Source organism: Balaenoptera acutorostrata, chromosome 4 (genome assembly GCF_949987535.1).
Source record: "Balaenoptera acutorostrata chromosome 4, mBalAcu1.1, whole genome shotgun sequence".
NCBI lineage: Eukaryota > Metazoa > Chordata > Mammalia > Artiodactyla > Balaenopteridae > Balaenoptera > Balaenoptera acutorostrata.
This window is the reverse complement of record NC_080067.1, coordinates 143,898,729-143,920,993: the sequence shown is the minus strand read 5'-3', so window position 1 is coordinate 143,920,993 and position 22,265 is coordinate 143,898,729. Positions and strand designations below refer to the sequence as shown.

The 22,265-nt window shown below is 42.0% G+C and overlaps 1 protein-coding gene across 1 annotated transcript in view; it reads left to right on the top strand.

Moving 5' to 3' along the window:
* The first annotated feature begins 259 nt into the window (after window positions 1–259).
* The window catches only part of VPS26C (VPS26 endosomal protein sorting factor C), a 52,515-nt gene continuing 30,509 nt past the window's right edge, over window positions 260–22,265 (top strand). The window contains exon 1 of the mRNA XM_007183763.3: window positions 260–909. Within this exon, the coding sequence (XP_007183825.1) occupies window positions 853–909 (57 nt within the window). The 5' untranslated portion in view covers window positions 260–852. The remainder of the gene's footprint in view (window positions 910–22,265) is intronic.

Genomic DNA, 22,265 nt, shown 5'->3' with positions numbered 1-22,265 from the left:
TCATTTCCATGCACTGCCGGCACCCAGGGCCTGCGAGCCGCGCCTCCCCACATTCTGCGCGCGAATATGAATATTCAACACCCCATTCCAGGGCGCGCGCCGGGGGAGTACCCACAAGCCCCCGCGGCCCTGCGAGGCTGGGCGAGGTCACCCGCGCTCCCCGAGACCTTGGCCCCCGGCCCGGCGGCGGGGGCGGGGCGGCCGAGCCGCCCGCCAATCCACGCTTTGCAGGCAGGGAGCGCGGGGCCGCAGAACGGGCAAGGAGAACTGCCTAGCCGAGGACGGACACAAGGCCTCCGTCTTCAGAGCCCCCGAAAGAAAGCGAGGGAGGACGAGAGACGACGAGAGGAAGGGATGGGAAGGGAAGACAGCCCCCGGTTATCACCGCCTTAAATAAAGCCAACTCAACAGCGGAACGCCTCTTTGCACCGCACACCCTGACGGGAGCCTCAGCCTCTACGTACAGGCTGCGCCCGCAACGCGCCCCTGACACCGCCCCCTGCCGCGGGGCACGCTGGGAGAGCCGAGTTTCCCCCTCCCTCTAGTAAACGGGCGAGCAGAAGGGTATTTCCGGTGTTAACGACTATCTTTACGGAAGGGGTGGGGTCAATCCTGTCCCGCCCTTCCTGGCCGGCGGGGCGAAGACTGACATTCTTCGGCAAGCGCTAAGGCCCGCCCCTGCACCGGAAGGAGGAAGGCGGGGGAGTCGAACAGGCGTCAGGCGCGGGGTCACGTGTCTCAACTGCTGGTGAAGAGAAGAAAAGGGCGGGACCCCGGACGGAGGGGCGGGGTGCTCTCCTTTCCCTTGGGTCACGCGCGGCAGGAAGTGGTTCCCGAAACGGAGTATTCGAGATGGGGACCGCCCTGGACATTAAGGTTAAAAGAGCGAACAAGGTTTATCACGCCGGGGTAAGTAGGGGTGGGTGTGCCTGCAGGTTCTGTTGTCTCCCAGGTCCCGCATACTTCTGGGTTTTCCTGGGCGGGGCAGGGCGCACCTCCAGGTAAGTCCCGGTCAGGTGCGGACCAACCAGGTGCATCCTTGCCAGGTGCGTCTCGCTTTAGCGGCTGGCTGCTCTGAGAGCGGCCCCCGCCGGCGTCGCCGCCACGGTTGGGGAGGCATGCAGGGCCGAGAGGCTCCCCCAGGGCTGCAGCGCTAACCGTCGGGCCCCTTGAACATCCAGCTCGGCCTTGGGCCCCCCGGGCTTGAGCTGTCGCCATGTGCACTGAGGGCGGAGGAGCTTGATGACCAAACGCCCCGTTCCTCACTTCTAAGTTCAGTGCAAAGGTCTAAGGCCAGAAAGGCAGAATTAACCTTGGAAGCAGAAATACGCACTTTAGGCCGTGCTCAGCTTTAACACCATACAAAAGTTATTTATTTCTCTTGTTTTGTTGTTTTAATAACATACAGAAGGAATAGCATATTAAAATGCAAGTCCAAAAAAATCTTAACTATGCCATTAACAAGTTTTGTGCCACTGGCTACTTAACCTCTTAGGGCGTCAGTTTCCTTATTTGCCAAATGAGGATGCAAGGTTCTAACTCAGGGAATCTCAACCCTTGCTATACATCAGAATCCATCACTCGGGAATTTAAAAATACGCTAATTGGGGTCTCACACCCAGAGACACCAGTGATTCTGATGTGCAGCCAGGGTTGAAATCACAGCCAGCTCTCACACTCTGTGGAATAAAATTGAGAGTAGTGGTTGGTCACGTGAATGCAGGGAGGTCTCAAAAGGGACGCTAAAGCCTTTCGGTGCAAGATATTTGCGGAAACCTAATACTTACACAGATTCAATTGGTCATCTAAAGATTATTAATTACAGAGGGGAAAAGTTACCTTTGTAGTGGAGGAATCTGATAGTCACCATCCTAACCAAGACCAACAATGAATACCACCTTTCCATCACTGTCACCACTAATGAAATTGACATGTTCTGGCATAATAATAGAGGGTTCTGCCATGAAAAACTGAGGATACAACTCACCTAGGTAGCCTTCCTGCCAAAAATGCTTAACTTCCCTCAGTTCATAAGGAAACAGGCATATTCATATTGAGAAACATTCTGTACAGTAATTGGCCTGGATTCTTCAAATATGTCAGTGTCATTAAAAGGAATTTTTTTAGATTCGAGAGATGAAAGGAATTTGAAAACCAAATACAGTACCTAATTTTTGATAAATTTGAATATGGGCTGTATGTTAAATATGAGTTTTGTTTTGGTGTTAATTTTCCCCAGTATGATATTCATATTTTGGTTATGTGGGAGAATACTCCACATGCTGAAGTGCTTAGGAGTGAAGTGTCACAATAACTAAATTTTAAATGGTCCAGCCATAGTGTGTGTGTGTGCACATGTGAGGAGAAAGAAAGCAAATGTGCCAAAATATTAATAATTGGTGACTCTAGTTGAAAGTTATATGGGTCTACTTTGTATTCTATTTTTTTTTTTTTTTTTTTTTGGCTGTGTTGGGTCTTCGTTTCTGTGCGAGGGCTTTCTCTAGTTGCGGCAAGCGGGGGCCACTCTTCATCGCGGTGCGCGGGCCTCTCACCATCGCGACCTCTCCTGTTGCGGAGCACAGGCTCCAGACGCGCAGGTTCAGCAGTTGTGGCTCACGGGCCCAGCTGCTCCGCGGCATGTGGGATCCTCCCAGACCAGGGCTCGAACCCGCGTCCCCTGCATTGGCAGGCAGATTCTCAACCACTGCACCACCAAGGAAACTGTGTATTCCTTATTGAGATCTAATACCATAAAATTCACCCTTTTCAAGTGTACAATTCAGTGGTTTTAATATATTCAGGGTTGTGCAACCATCACCACCATCTAATTTTAGAACATTTTTATCACCCCCAAAAGAAACCCTGTACCCATGAGTAGTCATTCCTCATTCCCTCTCCCTCTTAGCCCCTGGCAATCACAGATCTACTTTCTGTCTCAGTGGATTTGCCTAATTAGGACCTTTCATGTATATGGGATCATACAGTGTGTGGCCTTTTGTGATTGGCTTCTTTCACTTAGCATAATGTGTTCAATGTTCATGCATGTTGCAGCATGTATCAGTTCCTCATTTGTTTTAATGGCTAAATAGTATTCTGTTGTATGGATATGTCACACTTTATGTATCCATTCATCTGTTGATGGACATTTGGGTTGTTTTCACTTTTTGACTATTACGAATAATGCTACTATGAACATTCTAGTACAAGTTTTTGTGTGAACATATGTTTGCGTTTCTCTTGGATATATACCTAGGAGTGGATTTGCTGGGTGATATGGTAACTTTATGTTTAGTTTTTTGAAGACCTACCAAACTGTTTTCCAAAGCACCTGCACAACTTCATACTCCACTAGCGGTGTGTGACAGTTCCAATTTTTCCTCTACTTTGTATTCTCATAACTTTTTTGTAGCTTGGAAAATATCAAAATAAGAATTGGAGGAGGCAGTGACAGGCGATATGTACACTTAACTTTAATACTTATTATTTTCATTCAGAAGTTAGCAGATTCCATTCAAAGATGTTATAGCAGCTGAGATGCTGGAATGTTTTCTGTGGTTTAAGATATGGTACCAGTAATGAAAAGTACATTCGAAACAGTTGAAGAGATGGAATCATCCATTTGACCCAGCTGGAAGTCTTAACGCAGCCAGGACCACTCCTTGTGGGTGGCAGGGTGGAAGGGGGTATTAGCTCTGCCCATCTGGTGCACATCCCTTCATGCCAGGATTAGGAACAAAATCTTCACCTGTTGGCTTATGACAGTATTTCCCAGTCTTCACTTTTACACTTAATGTGTTTTACTCTAAATGCATTTTAAAAGGAGACCTCATATGGCTATTGTGAAAGAAAAGCCTGTGTAACTTCTCCTAAATAGAGGGTTGCTGTGTACAGTTGACCCTTGAACAACGCAAGGATTAGAGGTGCCAACCCCATGTACAGTCAAAAATCTATGTTCCACTTTTGACTGCCCCCAAACTTGACTACCAATAGACTACTGTTGACCAGAAGCCTTACCAATAACATACACTATTAACACATATTTTGTGTGTTATATGTATTATATACTGTATGCTTACAATAAAGTAAGCTAGAGAAAAGGAAATGTTACTTAGAAAATTGTAAGGAAGAAAAAATACATTTACAGAGTATTGTACTGTATTTATCAATACCATAGTTTATCTCTTTACAAGGTGACTCATCTGTCAGTACCTACATCAATATTGTCTTATATGATACAAAACACTGTAGATGCTATATGTATTACTAACACTAGACATCAAAAATCAAGAGATAATGTGAAAAATAAATTCACATTTATTTACAGGTGTAACAATTCATGCCCTGATAATGAATAAGCAGCAGTATGTTTGCTTTGTGGTAGCCTAGCCTATACACCGATGAATGCATCATTAAAAAATTGTTATCACATACAGTATTACAGTCATATTCACAATACAGTATTGGAAACATTGTTACATTAAAAAAAACTTACCTGTTATGATAGGCTGATACACAGTTTCTTCAATTACACAGAGGCATACTGTATGGAAATGTAATTGCTTGAAAGCAAAGTTGTGAAACAGTAAGAAAACTTACACATTAGTTTTATATTAAATATCCCTCACTCACCTTATGCCTTTGTAAAGATAGACTAGTATCTGCATATATTTTATGCATTCGTGACATACCTAACTTTTTCTTAATTTTTTCCATGTTTCTAGGCTATATGGTTTTTCTTGTGAGTTTTTTCAAATCGTCACAAATCTCAAAAACTTCTTCCAATATATTGAAAAAAATCCACGGTGGGCCCACACAGTGTAAACGCATGTTGTCCAAGGGTCAACTGTATATTTTTTAAAGCCAAAAAAAGTTATTAAATGAGTAAATCTAATCACCGGACAAAAATATACACCTGGAAACGCGTGCCGTGACTCATGTGTTGGGTGGACTCCGTCATCTGTGGTTAAGGATGGGTAGAGGAGGCAACCAGCTCTGTCAGCTGCTCCCGGAGCCCCAGGGGGAAGGACCCTCCGAGGTCTCAGTGCCCGCAGACAGCGCGTGTCTCGAGCCCAGCTTGCACCATGGTTGTACAAGGGGGGTCCTGTCTTTCTCACCCTCTCCACTCTTAGCTGGCGGCAGGTGGGACTAATAAATACAAGTTTTCAGTTTTCTCAGTACATCTCAACAGCATTGGTAAAGATTCGGTTGCTATAGCCCGGACTCATCCATGGGCCTGCCAGAGCGCAGCACCTGTAATTGTCCTGGTTTGCTCGAGGTGGCTGCCACCTGTGTTCTCAGGTTTTAAGTGCTTGTCATTCAAGTGAAACATGTTTGTCCGTGTAACGACAGTCTTATGTTCCACCTGAGGGACTCGGGAAACACTGGTGTAGGGTTTTGTGAGCCTGGCAGCATCACTCCCATTTTACTAACGAGGAAACTGAGGCCTAGACAAGTTAAGGAATTTGCCCCAGATCACCCAGCTAATGACAGCCTGGATTCCAATGCAGGTCATCAGATTGCAAAGCGTGTCCAGCCAACACTCTTATTACACCTCCTCCCTAAGAGCGCCCATTTTTGTGCAAAATGGAGGAGCTTTTTATGTAGGAATAGTAGTTATTAGTTTCCTAGGAGTGCTATGAATAGCATTGTAATATTTCAGTTAAAAAGCTGCTGTGATGAGACTCCTCGGAACATGTGCAGCCAAGTCTGTTCCTGTGCTTTTCAGTATCTTAGTTGTTGTGGAAGCATTTGAAAATGGTTTTGATTCTGTGGACACCAGAGAACCTAAGTTATTCTTTTTTTTTTTTTTTAATTTATTTATTTATGGCTGTGTTGGGTCTTCGTTTCTGTGCGAGGGCTTTCTCCAGTTGTGGCAAGCGGGGGCCACTCTTCATTGCGGTGCACGGGCCTCTCACTATAGCGGCCTCTCCTGTTGCGGAGCACAGCCTCCAGATGCGCAGGCTCAGTAGTTGTGGCTCACGGGCCTAGTTGCTCCGCGGCACGTGGGATCCTCCCAGACCAGGGCTCGAACCCATGTCCCCTGCATTGGCAGGCGGACTCTGAACAACTGCGCCACCAGGGAAGCCCCCTAAGTTATTCTTGGGTTTAAAATTGTCATTTGCGTTTTTTTCCTAGAAAAAGATGCTCATTCAAAGTGGTGGTGTTTTTTTAAAAAAATCACAGTTGAATAATTTTTAAAAATATAAACATAACATTTTACAGAAGGCTGGAAAGTGAAAAGTCAAGTTCTTCCTTTTTCTGACCCCTTTTTCTGTCCCTGGACGTATCTGCTGACAGTTTATGTACTATTCCAGACATTTCCTGTGAGTAATAGTTGCACGTGTACGCTGACACGCACGCAGACATACACAAAACTTGTTCTTTTTGCTGAACGGTATATCCTTACCTTGGATACCTTTCCATATCACCACATCTTCATCAACTCATTCTTTTCAGACTGTTATTTAATCAAAACAGATTTATTCAACCAGTGTCTGAATCTCCTTACAGGTCTGGAGAGAAGTAGGTAAAGAGAAAACAAAAGGTGCTAACGTACTTGTGCTCGAGTGGGTGCATCTCTGGTGTGTGAGGGAGCTCAGAGTAAGGTGTAGTCGTTTGGGGGTCGGGGAGGGCCCTTCTGGAGCTTCATTGAGGAAGTGAGGCTCCAGCCTACTTCTGAAAGCTGCGTGTGGGGCCGGGGCCTCCCTCCCCACCTGGCACTGTTTGTTTCCATCGGAAGGAACAGACAGTGCGAGCAAAGTGAGCAGGAGCTGGTAGACGTTTGTGGCGCAGTCTGAGTCCAGGGAATGGCTTCTTTCACTCTATTTCCCCGCCTTTCACTGCGGCTCATGCTCATCTCATTTGACAGTGATTTGTTTTTAATGTTTTTTTTTTTTACATCTTTATTGGAGTATAATTGCTTTACAGTGTTGTGTTAGTTTCTGCTTTATAACAAAGTGAATCATCTATACATATACATATGTCCCCATATCTCCTCCCTCCCACCCTCCCTATCCCACCCTCCCTATCCCACCCCTCTAGGTGGTCACAAAGCACCCAGCTGATCTCCCTGTGCTATGCAGCTGCTTCCCACTAGCTATCTATTTCACATTTGGTAGTGTATATATGTCCATGCCATTCTCTCACTTCGTCCCAGCTTACCCTTGCCCCTTGCCGTATCCTCAAGTCAATTCTCTACGTCTGTGTCTTTATTCCTGTCCTGCCCCTAGGGTCTTCAGAACCATTTTTTTTTAGATTCCATATATATGTGTTAGCATACGGTATTTATTTTTCTCTTCCTGACTTACTTCACTCCGTATGACAGTCTCTAGGTCCATCCACCTCACTACAAATAACTCAATTTCATTCCTTTTTATGGCTGAGTAATATTCCATTGTATATATGTGCCACATCTTCTTTATCCATTCATCTGTCGATGGACATTTAGGTTGCTTCCATGTCCTGGCTATTGTAAATAGAGCTGCAGTGAACATTGTGGTACATGACTCTTTTTTAAAAAAATATATATTTATTTATTTATTTGTCTTTGGCTGCATTGGGTCTTCATTGCTGCACGCGAGCTTCCTCTAGTTGCAGCGAGCGGGGGCTACTCTTCGTTATGGCGCGCAGGCTTCTCATTGCGGTGGCTTCTCTTTTTGCGGAGCACGGGCTCTAGGTGTGCAGGCTTCAGTAGTTGTGGTGCACGGGCTCAGTCGTTGTGGCACACGGGCTCTAGAGAGCAGGCTTAGTAGTTGTGGCTCATGGGCTTAGTTGCTCCGCGGCATGTGGGATCTTCCCGGATCAGGGCTCGAACCCGTGTGCCCTACATTGGCAGGCAGATTCTTAACCACTGTGCCACCAGGGAAGTCCTACATGACTCTTTTTGAATTATGGATTTCTCAGGGTATATGCCCAGTAGTGGGATTGCTGGGTTGTATGGTAGTTCTATTTTTAGTTTTTTAAGGAACCTCCATACTGTTCTCCATAGTGGCTGTATCAATTTACATTCCCACCAGCAGTGCGAGAGGGTTCCCTTTTCTCCACACCCTCTCCAGCATTTATTGTTTGTAGATTTTTTGATGATGGCCATTCTAACTGGTGTGAGGTGATACCTCATTGTAGTTTTGATTTGCATTTCTCTAATGATTAGTGATGTTGAGCATCCTTTCATGTGTTTGTTGGCAATCTGTATATCTTCTTTGGAGAAATGTCTATTTAGGTGTTCTGCCCATTTTTGGATTGGGTTGTTTGTTGTTTTGATATTGAGCTGCATGAGCTGCTTGTATATTTTGGAGCTTAATCCTTTGTCAGTTGCTTTGTTTGCAAATATTTTCTCCCATTCTGAGGGTTGTCTTTTCGTCTTTTTTATAGTTTCCTTTGCTATGCAAAAGCTTTTAAGTTTCATTAGGTCCCATTTGTTTGTTTTTATTTCCATTTCTCTAGGAGGTGGGTCAAAAAGGATCTTGCTGTGATTCATGTCATAGAGTGTTCTGCCTATGTTTTCCTCTAAGAGTTTTATAGTGTCTGGCCTTACATTTAGGTCTTCAATCCATTTTGAGTTTATTTTTGTGTATGGTGTTAGGGAGTGTTCTAATTTCATTCTTTTACATGTAGCTGTCCAGTTTTCCCAGCACCGCTTATTGAAGAGGCTGTCTTTTCTCCATTGTATACTCTTGCCTCCTTTATCAAAGATAAGATGACCATCTGTGAGTGGGTTTATCTCTGGGCTTTCTCTCCTATTCCGTTGATCTATATTTATGGTTTTGTGCCAGTACCAAACTGTCTTGATTACTGTAGCTTTGTGGTATAGTCTGAAGTACAGGAGCCTGATTCCTCCAGCTCCGTTTTTCTTTCTCAAGATTGTTTTGGCTATTCGGGGTCTTTTGTGTTTCCATACAAATTGTGAAATTTTTTCTTGTAGTTCTGTGAAAAATGTCATTGGTAATTTGATAGGGATTGCATTGAATCTGTAGATTGCTTTTGGCAGTATAGTCATTTTCACAATATTGATTCTTCCAATCCAAGAACATGGTGTATCTCTCCATCTGGTTGTGTCATCTTTAATTTCTTTCATCAGTGTCTTAGTTCATCAATAGTTTTCTGCATACAGGTCTTTTGTCTCCTGAGGTAGGTTTATTCCTAGGTATTTTATTTGTTTTCTTGCAGTGGTAAATGGGAGTGTTTCCTTAATTTCTCTTTCAGATTTTTCATCAGGAATGAAGAATGAAAACTCTCTTGCATATATAGGAATGCAAGAGATTTCTGTGCATTAATTTTGTATCCTGCTACTCTACCAGATTCATTGATTAGCTCTAGTAGTTTTCTGGTAGCATCTTTAGGATTCTCTATGTATAGTATCATGTCATCTGCAAACAGTGACAGTTTTACTTCTTTTCTGATTTGGATTCCTTTTATTTCTTTTTCTTCTCTGATTGCTGTGGCTAAAACTTCCAAACCTATGTTGAATAATAGTGGGGAGAGTGGGCAACCTTGCCTTGTTCCTGATCTTAGAGGGAGTGGTTTCAGTTTTTCACCATTGAGAATGATGTTGGCTGTGGGTTTGTCATATATGGCTTTTATTATGTTGAGATGGGTTCCCTCTATGCCTAGTTTCTGGAGAGTTTTTATCATAAATGGGTGTTGAATTTTGTCAAAAACCTTTCTGCATCTATTGAGATTATCCTATGGTTTTTATGCTTCAACTTGCTAATATGGTGTATCACATTGATTTGCATATATTGAAGAATCCTTGCATTCCTAGGATAAACCCCACTTGATTATAGTGTATGATCCTTTTAATGTGCTGTTGGATTCTGTTTGCTAGTATTTTGTTGAGGATTTTTGCATCTATGTTCATCAGAGATATTGGCCTGTAGTTTTCTGTTTTTGTGACATCTTTGTCTGGTTTTGGTTTCAGGGTGATGGTCCCTCATAGAATGAGTTTGGGAGTGTTTCTCCCTCTGCTATATTTTGGAAGAGTTTGAGAAGGATAGGTGTTAGCTCTTCTCTAAATGTTTGATAGAATTCGCCTGTGAAGGCATCTGGTCCTGGGCTTTTGTTTGTTGGAAGATTTTTCATCACAGTTTCAATTTCATGGCTTGTGATTAGTCCGTTTATATTTTCTATTTCTTCCTGCTTCAGTCTCAGAAGGTTCTGCTTTTCTAAGAATTTGTCCATTTCTTCCAGGTTGTCCATTTTATTGGTATATAGTTGCTTGTAATTTTTCATGATCCTTTGTATTTCTGCAGTGTCAGTTGTAACTTCTCATTTTTCATTTCTAAGTCTGTTGATTTGAGTCTTCTCCCTTTTTTCTTGGTGAGTCTGGCTAATGGTTTATCAATTTTGTTTATCTTCTCAAAGAACCAGCTTTTAGTTTTATTGATCTTTGTTATTGTTTCCTTCATTTCTTTTTCATTTATTTCTGATCTGATCTTTATGATTTCTTTCCTTCTGCTAACTTTGGGGTTTTTTAATTCTTCTTTCTCTAATTGCTTTAGGTGTAAGGTTAGGTTGTTTATTTGAGATTTTTCTCGTTTCTTGAGGTAGGATTGTATTGCTATAAACTTCCCTCTTAGAACTGCTTTTGCTGCGTCCCACAGGTTTTGGGTCGTCGTGTTTTCATTGTCATTTGTTTCTAGGTAGTTTTTGATTTCCTCTTTGATTTCTTCAGTGATCTCTTGATTATTTAGTAGCATATTGTTTAGCCTCCATGTGTTTGTATTTTTTACAGATTTTTTCCTGTAATTGATATCTAGTCTCAGCGTTGTGGTCGGAAAAGATACTTGATATGATTTCAGTTTTCTTAAATTTACCAAGGCTTGATTTGTGACCCAGGATATGATCTACCTTGGAGAATGTTCCATGAACACTTGAAAAGAAAGTGTATTCTGTTGCTTTTGGATGGAATGTCCTATAAATATCAATTAAGTCCATCTTGTGTAATGTATCATTTAAAGCTTGTGTTTCCTTATTTATTTTCATCTTGGATGATCTGTCCATTGGTGAAAGTGGGGTGTTAAAGTCCCCTACTATGATTGTGTTACTGTCGATTTCCCCTTTTATGGCTGTTAGCATTTACCTTATGTATTGAGGTGCTCCTATGTTGGGTGCATAAGTATCTACAATTGTTATATCTTCTTCTTGGATTGATCTCTTGATTATAATGTAGCATCCTTCTTTGTCTCTTGTAATAGTCTTTATTTTAAAGTCTTATTTTGTCTGATGTGAGAATTGCTACTCCAGCTTTCTTTTGATTTCCCTTTGCATGGAATATCTTTTTCCATCCCCTCACTTTCAGTCTGTACGTGTCGCTAGGTCTGAAGTGGGTCTCTTGTAGACAGCATATGTACAGGTCTTGTTTTTGTATCCATTCAGTCAGGCTATGTCTTTTGGTTGGAGCATTTAATCCATTTACATTTAAGGTAATTATCGATATGTATGTTCCTATTACCATTTTCTTAATTGTTTTGGGTTTGTTTTTGTAGGTCTTTTCCTTCTCTTGTGTTTCCTGCCTAGAGAAGTTCCTTTAGCATTTGTTGTAAAGCTAGTTTGGTAGTGCTGAATTCTCTTAGCTTTTGCTTGTCTGTAAAGGTTTTAATTTCTCCATTGAATCTGAATGAGATCCTTGCTGGGTAGAGTAATCTTGGTTGTAGGTTTTACCCTTTCATCACTTTAAATATGTCTTGCCACTCCCGTCTTGCTTGCAGAGTTTCTGCTGAAAAATCAGCTGTTAACCTTATGGGGATTCCCTTGTATGTTATTTGTTGCTTTTCCCTGGCTGCTTTTAATATTTTTCTTTGTATTTAATTTTTGCTAGTTTGATTAATTTGTGCCTTGGCGTGTTTCTCTTTGGGTTTATCCTGTATGGTACTCTCTGTGCTTCCTGGACTTGATTGACTATTTCCTTTCCCATGTTAGGGAAGTTTTCGACTATCATCTCTTCAAATATTTTCTCAGACCTTTTTTTTTCTTCTTCTTTTTCTGGGACCCCTATAATTCGAATGTTGGTGTGTTTAATTTTGTCCCAGAGGTCTCTGAGACTGTCCTCAATTCTTTTCATTCTTTTTTCTTTATTTTGCTTCCTGGCAGTTATTTCCACCATTTTATCTTCAGCTCACTTACCTGTTTTTCTGCCTCAGTTATTCTGTTATTGATTCCTTCTAGAATATTTTTAATTTCAGTAGTTGTGTTGTTCATCACTGTTTGTTTGTGCTTTCTTTCTTCTAGATCCTTGTTAAATGTTTTTTGTATTTTCTCCATTCTGTTTCCGAGATTTTGGATTATCTTTACTATCATTACTCTGAGTTCTTTTTCAGGTAGGTTGCCTATTTCATCTTCATTTATTTGGTCTTGAAGGTTTTTACCTTGCTCCTTCTTCTGTAACTTACTTTTGTCGTTTCTTTTTTTTTTTGATGGGTGGTGCTGTATTCTTGTCTTACTGGTTTGGCCTGAGACGTCCAGCACTGGAGTTTGCAGGCAGTAAGATAGAGCTGGGTCTTGGTGCTGAGATGAGCACTTCCAGGAGGCCTCACTCCAACTGATATTCTCTGGGGTCTGAGGTTCCCTGTTAGTCCAGTGGTTTGGACTCAGAGCTCCCACCACAGGAGCTCAGGCCTGACCTCAGGCCTGGGAACCAAGATCCTGTAAGCTTTGTGGCGTGGTTAAAAAAAAAAAAAAAAAGGAAGAAAGAAAGGAAAAAAAGAGCAGTATGATATCAAAGAATAAAGAACAAAATAAAATTAGAACGATAAAAAATATATTAGGAAAAATAAAACTATAGTTGAAACAATTGCAACAAGGTAAAATAAAACCCCAGCAGAAAAAAGAAAAAAAGGTGGGGGGGAACAAGCCAAAAGGAGAGATAGATCACTAACAAAGTATAAAGAATAAAATAAAATTAGAAAAATAAAAGACTTATTAGAGAGAATAAAAATATAAAAGAATCAACAACAGTGAATCAACAAGGTAAAATAGAACCCTGATCTAAAAGAGGAAAAAAGAAAAGAAAAGAAAAAAGCCTTTGTTATGGGGGCAGAGTTTAGGCGGGGGTGGGGGGATCGGGGGGTGGAGCTTAGGCAGGGGTGGGGTTTAAGGTGGGACGGGGCCTAGGCAGGTGGGGGTTGACGTTCGAGCGTGGGGCAGGGCCTCTGCTTAGGGCCTGCCTGGAAGGGAGAGGCAGACTGTGGGAAGCAGGGCTTCTGGAGTGTGGGCTTCCAGAGTTTGGAGGTGGGGCCCTGGTGGGGGTGTGTGGGTGGGGTTTAGGCCCCGCGCATTAGAGGGGGTCTCCGCGTGTAGGGGTGGGGCCCCGGGTAGGGGTGCAGGGGTGGAGCTCGGGTTCTGCCTGGCAGGAGGGAGGCTCCCAGGGCAGAGGCTAAGGCCCAGGAGCCCAAGAGGCTCCCCGGTGCCTAAGTGGATGGGGAAAGCACTGGCCATGTTCCCTTCTGTTCCTTCACGCCCCTCCCCCACTTGACAGTGTTTTGTTGTTGTTTTTTTTTTAATCAGTCATCAATTTTATACACATCATTGTATACATGTCACTCCCAATCTCCCAATTCAGCACACCACCATCCCCACCCCACCGTGGTTTTCCCCCCTTGGTGTCCATACGTTTGTTCTCTACATCTGTGTCTCAACTTCTGCCCTGCAAACCGGTTCATCTGTACCATTTTTCTAGGTTCCACATACATGCGTTAATATACGATATTTGTTTTTCTCTTTCTGACTTACTTCACTCTGTATGACAGTCTCTAGATCCATCCACGTCTCAACAAATGACCCAATTTTGTTCCTTTTTATGGCTGAGTGATATTCCATTGTATATATGTACCACATCTTCTTTATCCATTTGTCTGTCGATGGGCATTCAGGTTGCTTCCGTGACCTGGCTATTGTAAATAGTGCTGCAGTGACCATTGGGGTGCATGTGTCTTTTTGAATTACGGTTTTCTCTGGGTATATGCCCAGTAGTGGGATTGCTGGATCATATGGTAATTCTATTTTTAGTTTTTTAAGGAACTTCCATATTGTTCTCCATAGTGGCTGTATCAGTTTACATTCCCACCAACAGTGCAAGAGGGTTCCCTTTTCTCCACACCCTCTCCAGCATTTGTTGTTTGTAGATTTTCTGATGATGGCCATTCTAACTGGTGTGAGGTGATACCTCATTGTAGTTTTGATTTGCATTTCTCTAATAATTAGTGATGTTGAGCAGCTTTTCATGTGCTTCGTGGCCATCTGTATGTCTTCTTTGGAGAAATGTCTGTTTAGGTCTTCTGCCCATTTTCGGATTGGGTTGTTTGTTTCTTTAATATTGAGCTGCATGAGCTGTTTATATATTTTGGAGATTAATCCTTTGTCCGTTGATTCGTTTGCAAATATTCTCTCCCATTCTGAGGGTTGTCTTTTCATCTTGTTTATGGTTTCCTTTGCTGTGCAAAAGTTTTGAAGTTTCATTAGGTCCCATTTGTTTATTTTTGTTTTTATTTCCATTACTCTAGGAGGTGGATCAAAAAAGATCTTGCTGTGATTTATATCAAAGAGTGTTCTTCCTATGTTTTCCTGTAAGAGTTTTATAGTGTCCCGTCTTACATTTAGGTCTCTAATCCATTATGAGTTTATTTTTGTGTATGGTGTTAGGGAGTATTCTAATTTCATCCTTTTACATGTAGCTGTCCAGTTTTCCCAGCACCACTTATTGAAGAGGCTGTCTTTTCTCCATTGTATATCTTTGCCTCCTTTGTCATAGATTAGTTGACCATAGGTGCGTGGGTTCATCTCTGGGCTTTCTATCTTGTTCCATTGATCTATGTTTCTGTTTTTGTGCCAGTACCATATTGTCTTGATTACTGTAGCTTTGTAGTATAGTCTGAAGTCAGGGAGTCTGATTCCTCCAGCTCCGTTTTTTTCCCTCAAGACTGCTTTGGCTATTCGGGGTCTTTTGTGTCTCCATACAAATTTTAAGAGGATTTGTTCTAGTTCCTTAAAAAATGCCATTGGTAATTTGATGGGGATTGCATTGAGTCTGTAGGTTGCTTTGGGTAGTATAGTCATTTTCACAATATTGATTCTTCCAATCCAAGAACATGGTATATCTCTCCATCTGTTGGTGTCATCTTTAATTTCTTTCATCAGTGTCTTATAGTTTTCCGCATACAGGTCTTTTGTCTCCCTAGGTAGGTTTATTCCTAGGTATTTTATTCTTTTTGTTGCAGTGGTAAATGGGAGTGTTTCCATAATTTCTCTTTCAGATTTTTCATTGTTAGTGTATAGGAATGCAAGAGATTCCTGTGCATTAATTTTGTATCCTGAAACTTTACCAAATTCATTGATCAGCTCTAGTAGTTTTCTGGTGGCAGTTTTAGGATTCTCTGTGTATAGTATCATGTCGTCTGCAAACAGTGACAGTTTTACTTCTTCTTTTTCAATTTGTATTCGTTTTATTTCTTTTTCTTCTCTGATTGCCGTGGCTAGAACTTCCAAAACTATGTTGAATAATAGTGGTGAGAGTGGACATCCTTGTCTCGTTCCTGATCTTAGAGGAAATTCTTTAGTTTTTCACCGTTGACAGTGATGTTTGCTGTGGGTTTGTCGTATATGGCCTTTATTATGTTGAGGTAGGTTCCCTCTATGCCCACTTTCTGGAGAGTTTTTATCATAAATGGGTGTTGAATTTTGTCGAAAGCTTTTTCTGCATCTATTGAGATGATCATATGGTTTTTATTCTTCAGTTTGTTAATATGGTGTATCACATTGATTGATTTGCATATATTGAAGAATCCTTGCATCCCTGGGATAAATCCCACTTGATCGTGATGTATGATCCTTTTAATGTGTTGTTGGATTCTGTTTGCTAGTATTTTGTTGAGGATTTTTGCATGTATATTCATCAGTGATATTGGTCTGTAATTTTCTTTTTGTGATTTTTTTTTTAAGTGACTTTGCTATATTCTCTTCCCAGAATATTTATTTTCTTTGCCTTAGGTTTATTCTGCTCTTCTCCTGTGTTTTTTGTTTGTTTGTTTTCAGTTTTTTTGTTTGTTTTTTTGTTTTGGCCAAGCCTTGCAGCATGCAGGGTCTTAGTTCCCTGACCAGGGATTGAACGCATGCCCCTTGCAGTGGAAACGCAGAGTCGTAACCACTGGACCACCAGGGAAGTCCCTGTTTTCGTTTTTTAGCTTCATAAATTGGCTGTTTAGCTTACTAAATGGTAGCCATCTTTTTAAAATGCAGACACTTTTCTCTAAGTACAACTTTAGTTGCATCCCATAAGTTTTTGTTTTTAATAGGTTGGTGAATTATTATAAAGCAGACACCCTTGAAATCCCACCCAGGTTCTACAGGAAAGGAGCAGGGGACCAGGAGAGAGGGAGAGATTGGAAGAAGTCGAATCACTGCCTGGATGCTGGCAGAAGGTGCTGTTCCAAAAGACGGTGCCGCGGCTTCATGGTTGAGCAGCCTCACGTTTTGTGGGGATGTGGGAAGACCCCAAAAAAAAGCTCCACTGCCCTGTCCCTCGAGATTTGACTCGTAGTATTTTTATGATTGTCAACTTAAATTTCTTCTAGTTTCCATTATGATCTTTTTCTTTGACATACGAGTTGCTTAGAAGTGTGTGTTCTAATTTCTGTTATAAAAACTCTCACTAGAGGCTTATAGTAATTCCCAAATTTAATATTTAAATTTTAGAAAAGTCCTTATGAGAAAAGTAACTTTAACCAGAAAGTGAGGTTGTGATGAAAAAGAATGCCAGGAAATTCCAGTGGTCAGAGAAAAGAAAGACTAACACGGGACTGTTTTCTGTAATTTAGTAGTGACCTATAATGGATTACCAGCATACTTTATATATACCGCAATCATCGCACTAATTAACTTGTGTTGTAATTAATTTGTTCTCTGAGTTGGCGTAACTAAAATAATTTGTTTATATTTGTATTCCTAGACCTTTCAGTACCTGCCACTTGGTAGGTGCTCAGAAACTTTATTAAATGATAGTTGAAGACTTAAAACATAGACTTTAAGCAAAATTTATGACTAATGGTTTTATGAATGCATTGATCAGAAAAGGAAAACTATTGTCTTATAGGTATAGTACAGATTTTGCTTTGTAATTATAAATAATATTCTAGACATAAATTCTAGACAGATGCTGGTAAGATTCTTATTTTGATGTATCCCCACAGCTACACATGACCGCCCCCCCCCCATTACTTGTATTTGCTTTAGGACGGTCATTCTTTTTCTTTAAATAAGTTTATTTATTTATTTTTGGCTGTGTTGGGTCTTCATTGCTGCACATGGGCTTTCCCTAGTTGCGGTGAGTGGTGGCTACTCTTCGTTGCAGTGCACGGGCGTCTCATTGCGGTGGCTTCTCGTTGTGGGGCATGGGCTTTAGGTGCGCATGCTTCAGTAGTTGTGGCACATGGGCTCAGTAGTTGTGGCACACAGGCTCAGTAGTTGTGGCTCATGGGCTCTAGAGCACAGGCTCAGGAGTTGTGGCACACGGGCTTAGTTGCTCCATGGCATGTGGGATCTTTCTGGACCAGGGCTCGAACCTGTGTCCCGTGCTTTGGCGGGCAGATTCTTAACCACTGCGCCACCAGGGAAGTCCCTAGGATGGTCATTCATAAGAGAATGGTTCAAATAAATGTGGGAACAGGGACTTCAGAATTCCTGTATATATGGTTATCTTCTAACTCAGAAATAGAAAATTGTCCAAAATTTGATTCCCCAGAGTCTTTGTCACAATTTGCACAGCTCAGAGACAGGAGACCTTCCTCAGAGCTTGAGCAATGCCACCTTCTCCCTGAGACGACTCATTGAATCCAGAAAGTTAATTTGTGTTTCCAAAGCCCCATATATGATACAGGGCAATCAGGAATGTGAAGAAAAATTCCCTGCTTCAGTATTTCCAGGGAAAATTCCTGGAAATTTTGAGGAAGAGAACACTTAACTGATACTGTTTTATGATAACATGGTACCAGTACAGCCCTTTCCAACACACAGACTGCTTTAATCCTCACAAATACTGAAGAGATGGCATTTCTCTCCCATTTTATGCGTGAGAAGACTGAGGCTCAGAGAATTCAGTGACATGTCAAAGGCATTGATGTAAGAGTGAATGTTTGGAATCACGTCTTTTTATTCCCAAGCCTGGAACTCTGTGTGCCTTCTCCAGGTCTTAATTCTCATCCAGAGGATGGGGCTGATAACTGCTCAGAGGCTTTGTTGTGAGAATTAAACGAGAGAAAGTTTCAAGACATTTACTATAGGTTTGACCTGACGTAGGGGTCAAATGGTAGGTGGTGGTATCCTTACGCTTTTCCACGATCTCAGTTTGCACTTAGAATTGCTCTGTCTGCCTTGATGTTAATCATGTTGTTCATGCACCTTACAAATGATGCACCTTACAAATAGTAAGGGCTTATCAGATGCTGTACAGATTGCTGGATGTCTTCCCATGGTGAACTTGGAGAATGGAGGCCAGGGACCCAGGAGAGCATATAGAGATTACAGCATTTTGGGCACTGCAAGCTGGGTGTGGCTTGGGCTTTGTTATGTACTTCTTTGCTTGGTGCAGTAGATGTGTTCTTGAACCAAAAGTTTGACTCAAATGCATTCTAAATTACATTATATTTTCAATGTACTAGAGCTTATTGGCTAAAAGAACCCTACGGTAAATCTTTTTGCAATGTAAATATAGTTCATTTGTTTTTATAAATTCAGAATGTTTTACATTCTGAAATCCTGGCACATGTACTCACCAAAATGACACTGTTATATATTATGGTCGTGAAAAGTATAAACGGGAGATTTACTGTCCAGCATAGCCAGGTTACAGTGATAAAGGATTTATGCACAGTGGGCTGATTACTGTTACCACAAGAACTTCTAGGTTTGCGTTTTGTCTTGTTTGGCTTTCATGTAATTTCTTGTTTAAAAAAAGAAAAGTTTAAAGAGGAAAAATCCTTTATATGCCAGTTCATTATTATGAAGAAAAATTGCAAAGTTAGAGTGGTATGAAAAAAAGCAGCCTAACTGTTCTACTTTGTTCTGCTGGATTCTTGATACATGAACGGTCAGTTATAGTTGAATGCTGGTGCAAATTCTTAGGGTAGAACTTTGAGCTAGGAGGGATCTCAAGGTAACTTTGTGGGAGGTATGAACCCATTAAGGAACGCAGTCATCTGAACCTTAAGTGGGTGTTTTTTCTCACTAATTATCTAATACTCCTGAAAAGGCTTGTCCCCTCAGTCATAGCCCAACCCTTATATAATGCATGAGAAGTATTTTCAGAGTCGTCCAATGCCGTTTGAACCCTGGGATGCAGTCAGAGTGTTCGTTAGTTCTCCGTTTGGTGTTTGTTGCAGCAGATTCTGTCCTGGCCTGAGCATTAGTGACGCCTGCCTGGCCCCTGTGGGCGTGTCCATGTCTAGACTCGGGACAAGTCTCAGCATGTCAGGGACACCCTTGACACTCCCCTCCCCCTGCAGGCTGCTCTGACTCTGGCAGGGTGGTTGGGTTTTCCTCCGCCTTCTTCTTGATGCCGAGACCACAGTCCAGACCTCTGGCCTTGTGTGGTCCTGGGTTCAGCCTGTGCAGCCCGCAGTGCCCTCTCCGTGGGCCGAAGCCTGCAGTCTTTGACACCACCCACCCCTGCAGTGATGTCCCCCAGCGCTGAACTGCTAGCTGTGCTGCTCGCAGGCTGGAGAGTCTGCAGCACCTGTCTCCTCCCGTCATTCCCCCTCTCTGACCCCCCTCCCCACTGCTGCCCCAGCCTGAGTTGGCAGAGCCCAGCTGCTCTCTTCTACACATGTCCAGTCTAGGTGACCCTCCTTAGAGAGGGTCCCCGCTCTCAACTTGCCAGGAGCTTAATTGCTACTGTCCTGCTTACCTCCCCCTCCCTGGCCCTCTCCCTCCCCACCATCCTCCGGGCTCAGCCAACCAGACTCTCTGATATCCTCCCTGACATCCATCCTTGGCCCCCTCTCACTCCCGCCACTCTCCCTGCACCTCTGCCCCCATGTGCTCTCCAGGCCTCTTGGATTGTCATCTGCCCTCTTAGCACAGGCAGGTTCCAGAAAAGTTGTAAGTTGAAGCCAGTTTTCTATTTGCTTTCCTTTTTCATCTCAGCTCCACTTTGGGAATTTTTAACCCCCTCGCTCTGAATATGTCTTCATTTCATTCAAAGATTTTAATCGGCAGTTGTTATCTGTAAATGCACTTCATTTACCAGACAAATCTGTGACATCACCCCCTCCCCCAGTTAGGGTTCTAGGCTTCGACTTCTTTTGGGAGAACAGACTTACTCGTTAGCCATCGGCCAAGTGGGCTGACCTGCTTCCCCTCCCAGTGAGCACATGAAGCCCAGACTGTTGCAGAAGAGCATTATTAGCAAATCAACAACTGATGGTATTATGCCAACAAGAAAAGCACAACGTTCCAAAGCTCAGAAATAAACTTTGGCCTGTTTGGATGGAGGGTTTAGGGAGAGGTCAGTTCATGCAGTGACTTGCTTTAGGCCTGTCTGAACTCCTGCGTGGGGTGGTAGACCCAGTGAGCTGTACACTGTTGCTCTCTGGCCTTGGGGTCCTGGCTCTTTTCAGATACTTTTCCATATAGGCACAGTCAGGTAAAGGTATAATTTTTGTAAAATACTTTTGTGAAGTGAAGAATGCCTGTCAATTTCAAGTATTGTCCTCTACTTGCACACAGGACTTTCTGGGCACATTTATATGGTGAGAAGCTCTTTAAAAGATTGCTTTATCCGTTTCTTAGAAAGGTACAGTTTCCCAAGACTGAACCAGGAAGAAATAGAAAATATGAACAGACCAATTACAAGTACTGAAATTGAATCTGTGATTTAAAAACTCCCAAAAAACAAAAGTCCAGGACCAGATGGCTTCACAGGAGAATTCTAGCAAACATGTAGAGAAGAGTTAACACTTATCCTTCTGAAACTATTCCAAAAAATTGCAGAGGAAGGAACACTTTCAATCTATGAGTCCACTATCACCTTGATACCAAAACCAGATAAAGATACCACGCAAAAAAGAAAATTACAGGCCACTATCACTGATGAACATAGACGCAAAATCCTCAACAAAATACTAGCAAACTGAATCCAACAATACATTAAACACATTAAAGGATCAGACACCATGATCAGTTGGGATTTATCCCAGGGATGCAAGGATTTTTCAGTATCCACAAATCAATCACTGTGATTAACACATTAACAAATTGAAGAATGAAAACCACATGATCATCTCAATAGATGCAGAAAAAGCTTTTGGTAACATTCAAAAACTCTCCAGAAAGCGGGCATAGAAGGAGCCTACCTCAACATAATAAAGGCCGTATATGATAAAGCACAGCTAACATCATACTCACTGGTGAAAAGCTGAAAACATTTCCTCTAAGATCAGGAACAGGACAAGGATGTCCACTCTGTCCACTTTTATTCAAGATAGTTTTGGAAGTCCTAGCCACAGCAATCAGAAGGAAAAGAAATAAAAGGAATCCAAATTGGAAAAGAAGAAGTAAAACTGTCACTGTTTGCAGATGACATGATACTATACACAGAAAATCATAAAGACACTACCAGAAAACTACTTGAGCTCATCAATGAATTCAGTAAAGTTGCAGGATGCAAAATTAACACACAGAAATCTGTTGTATTTTTATACATTAACAATGAAAGTTCAGAAAGAGAAATTAAGGAAACAATCCCATTTACCATTCCATCAAAAACAATAAAATACCTAGGAATAAACTACCTAAGGAAGCAAAAGACCTGTACTCCAAAAACTGTAAGACGCTGAAGAAAGAAATTGAAGATAAAAGGAACAGGTAGAAAGATATACCATGTTCTTGGATTGGAAGAATCAATATTGTCAAAGTGACCATACTACCCAAGGCAATCTACAGATTCAGTGCAATTTCTATCAAATTACCAATGGCATTTTTCACAGAATTAGAACAAAAAATTTTAAAGTTTGTATGGAAACGCAAAAGACCCTGAATAGCCAAAGCAATCTTGAGAAAGAAAAACAAGAGCTGGAGGAATCAGGCTCCCTGCCTTCGACTATGCTACAAAGCTACAGTAATCAAAACAGTATGGTACTGGCACAAAAACAGAAATATAGATCAGTGGAACAGGATAGGAAGCCCAGAAATAAACCCACGCACCTATGGTCAATTAATCTACGACAGGGCTTCCCTGGTTGCGCAGTGGTTAAGAATCCACCTGCCAATGCAGGGGATACGGG